The sequence below is a fragment of the Rhagoletis pomonella genome, unplaced genomic scaffold (genome assembly GCF_013731165.1).
Source record: "Rhagoletis pomonella isolate Grant_MI unplaced genomic scaffold, Rhpom_1.0 Rhpom_scaffold_00012, whole genome shotgun sequence".
In the NCBI taxonomy this organism is placed as follows: domain Eukaryota; kingdom Metazoa; phylum Arthropoda; class Insecta; order Diptera; family Tephritidae; genus Rhagoletis; species Rhagoletis pomonella.
Genome location: NW_023458566.1, coordinates 17,654,466 through 17,657,907, shown reverse-complemented (window position 1 = coordinate 17,657,907; position 3,442 = coordinate 17,654,466). Strand labels below are relative to the sequence as shown.

General features: G+C 35.7%; 1 protein-coding gene across 1 annotated transcript in view; it reads right to left on the bottom strand.

Annotated features, from left to right (window-relative positions):
- Positions 1–3,442, bottom strand: part of LOC118747985 (bumetanide-sensitive sodium-(potassium)-chloride cotransporter-like) — a gene marked incomplete in the record, with an annotated part of 39,475 nt that overhangs the window by 16,748 nt on the left and 19,285 nt on the right. The window contains 2 exon segments of the mRNA XM_036482237.1: positions 2–186; positions 1,572–1,881. Coding sequence (XP_036338130.1) covers positions 2–186; positions 1,572–1,795 — 409 coding nt within the window.

Genomic DNA, 3,442 nt, shown 5'->3' with positions numbered 1-3,442 from the left:
CGAAAACTTTTTCCATACTTCGTGTCATACTCATTGTCTAATAGTTCGCGGTCTTCCTTAGTGCCACTGGAGTCGTCCGAGTCTTCCTCATTCGGGGGAGCTACTTGAAATCGTGTTGTTTGCGATTGAGAATCTTTGAACCTTGAGGGTTTGTCTTTATCACGAAAGCTGCTCTTTATAGAATGCCTAGTTGAGGAAATATGTAAAGTATGAATTTAAAAATGTATTTTTGGGGGGGAAGACATGATGAAGTCTGCTTCGAACTGAGTTAACGATATTGCTTTTGTCGACTCCTCAATAGCAGTAGCTATGGGGGAAGGCAATTTAATATGACTCATTTACAACGCTGAGGGGTAGATTTTTGGAAACGCATTATGATTTAACCCAAGCTAGATAATCTAAGTAAGGTATTCGTCATTAGGAAGCGGCTTGGACGACGCCGACTGCGTATTACCCTTCATTTTCAGAGGGCATAATTCGTCTAGAGGCAACAAACTCAATAGAGCTTCAAAAACTTTTCAAAAAAACCGAGTATCAAAATCTTCGTGGACAAAATACAACGAAGGAAAGGTATAGTAAGTTGTTCTAGCTTTTCTTACCGATTTTTTTCCTCACCCAAATTGTGATTTTCATCACTTTCGAGGATCATTCGCATCGTGCCGTTGAACCCACCTTGCTTGTATCACATAATTGAGAGCGAGTGACGAGGAAGTTGGAAGGGCACCGAGTTACTCGTGCTCGCGAACGCGCTTTGTGCACTCGTTCGTCTGAGTAATTCTAGTTGGTCGTTCACAGCTGACAACAACAATTGTGTACAAAAGAATTGCTCTGTGTGAACGCGAAGGGCAACACCAAAAGAGAAGTTGCCGAAAATGAGCAACAAAAGGTTCTCTGTGTGAACCCAGTCTTAGAGAAGGGGACGTGACACGTCCTATACAAAGTGAATTTTTCACATTGCATACCTGTGGAAGTATTGTGGTAAATAACGAAAGATGTTTAAGAAGTTTTTATATAGTTTGAAAATATTTTGAATAGGGTTGCCAGCTGTTTAAAAACTTAAACTTAAATTATTTGATAAGTTAAATGAATCATTATAATATGCGTACCAATCGAAATGGTTTTGGAAAGGCGTAATTTCTAAACAAAATGTGAAGGGTTGCTATCTGTCGAAAAAGTTAAATTCGTTTAAACTTTTAGATATTTTTTAGGTATGTATTTGAAGAGGGTTGCCACCAAATTATTCAATAAGTTAAATAAATTATTACAGTATGGGTATCTTTCGAAATAGTTTTGAAAAAGTTGTATTTCTTAATTAAATGAGGGAGGATTGCCACTGGCTTGACAAATTAAATTTAACTTGAATTAAGGGAATTATGGAGATATTTAATAGACGTTTAAGAAGGTTTTAGTTAGAAAATATTTTGAATGTTAAGTTTAATTGAAATAAATTATACCTAACGCGATCATGATCCTGCATTCCCGACCCTGTTGGAAAATTCTTACACATTTTAATTGTTTCATTCCGCCACCTCCTTGTTTACACACATATGTAATAGTAACTAAAATCTTACCTATGTGTTCGCTGCAAATTTTGTTTGTTTAAGATATCGGTAGCGTTTTCATTGAAAGTGTCGTCTTCCAATGCTTCTCCATCGCTATTTACCAAACGCCGATAGACCTCTTGTGGCACATTAAGTTGTATCATCTCATTCGCTTTGTGGTTAACAGGATTCACTTGAAAGCGATTTACTGGGCGATCGACAGAACTCATTTCGAAGGATGAGGTATCAGACATATTTTTGTTAAAAGTATACTTTTGCTCTTTGGCGTAGTCGCATGAACGTTTTGAAGGTATTCAATTACGCGAATATGTGAATGTAACTGCAAAAAAAAAAATAAAAAAATATAAATAAATTTATTAAAAAAGTTAACGAATATGTACACACATATGTATGTACGTATGTATATGTTTTATGGTTAGCACTTCACAGATGCTTTTTCGTAATTGAGGGTGTGTTCAGTAATGCATCAAGCCAAAGCATCAGACGCATTTATTTCTAAATTATAATTGATGAAATTTTCCAATATGCGCAACCACGGTTAAATGCCTAATTGGAACTTAGTTGCGTAAATAAGGCACTTCCATCAGCTATAGTTTAGAAGTAAAAGAGACTGATGACTGCTCGTAGTGATGTTTAGATTAGAGTCCGACCGATTCCCAATTTTTGGCTTTGAACTATTCAAAAATTTACCCTAACACCACTGCTGCGTATTTGCGAATGTACGAACATACATTTTTATGAAAATAATTCACTTAACTTATGTTGCTATTGAAAACTTGATTTTGGCGCCATGCCCTAACATTTCATTATTTACAATGTTTTACTACTTCTCATTTGCATAGTTGGCTGGTGCTGTCACATAACATTCTAAAACAATAACAAAAATATTATTACATACCTCATTACCTGCCATTGTCTATTGACAATTCAATGTCAAAGCTTCATTCATACTTGTACATTAAATTTATGAGGGTTGCATCAGTCTGAATTGAGATTTGAAATTGGGAGCTATTTTTTGCAGCTAGCGGTACACTATGCACAGCTACATACATATATATATCCCCGCGAACAGTCGCAAAATCAGCAGCAGATGGAATTATCTTCTTCACAACTCTCCAAGGATTTTGGAGGAATTTGAGGAATTTGGAGTACGGGATCATTTTTCCTGTAACTTCCTGCAAGTTCGTATAAAAACCTGTAGGTTCATGGAGTACTGGATCAGAGCTAAAATTTGCTTTCGGATTTAAACAAACGACAGCTGTTATGGCAATTTGAAAAAAAAGTCCGGGCTCTTTCGGGCACGAAGAAGAAGACATTTACGATCCAAAATTGGAACGTATTCGCTCTCTCTATTACCCATTTTTGTAGCGTGAGGAACCCGCGGGATCCCGCGGGCTCGCGTGGAACAAACTTTATGTACAGTCAAGTGAAAATAACTGTAGACACTTTTCGGTTTGAAGTCGATAAAGATAACGGAAATAATGCGCTATCTGAAGCTGTAACCGCAAGTATTTTTCTAGCTTCATTTAGTTTATACAGTTGGGTCCAATATATGAAACATAGTATGTGGATTTCTATTAATAGCAAACAAATTTACTTTTGCTTGATTTGTCAGTAAATTTATTTACTGACATTTATGAAAGGATGCAATAAATGTTGATCATTTACTTTTTTATGAATGAGCTTCAATGAATTTATGTCGACATGTGGGAAGCCACAAGTAAACACATTCTCACCATTGTTTTTGAAAAAAAAAAACAACGGTGAATTTATTGAAACAAAATGGTAAACATTTTACTTAACAGCTGAAACAGACACAATTGTTTTTTTTTAAGGTTTCAAAAACAAAAACAGCTTTCAGGAACTGAACAAGTAAATAT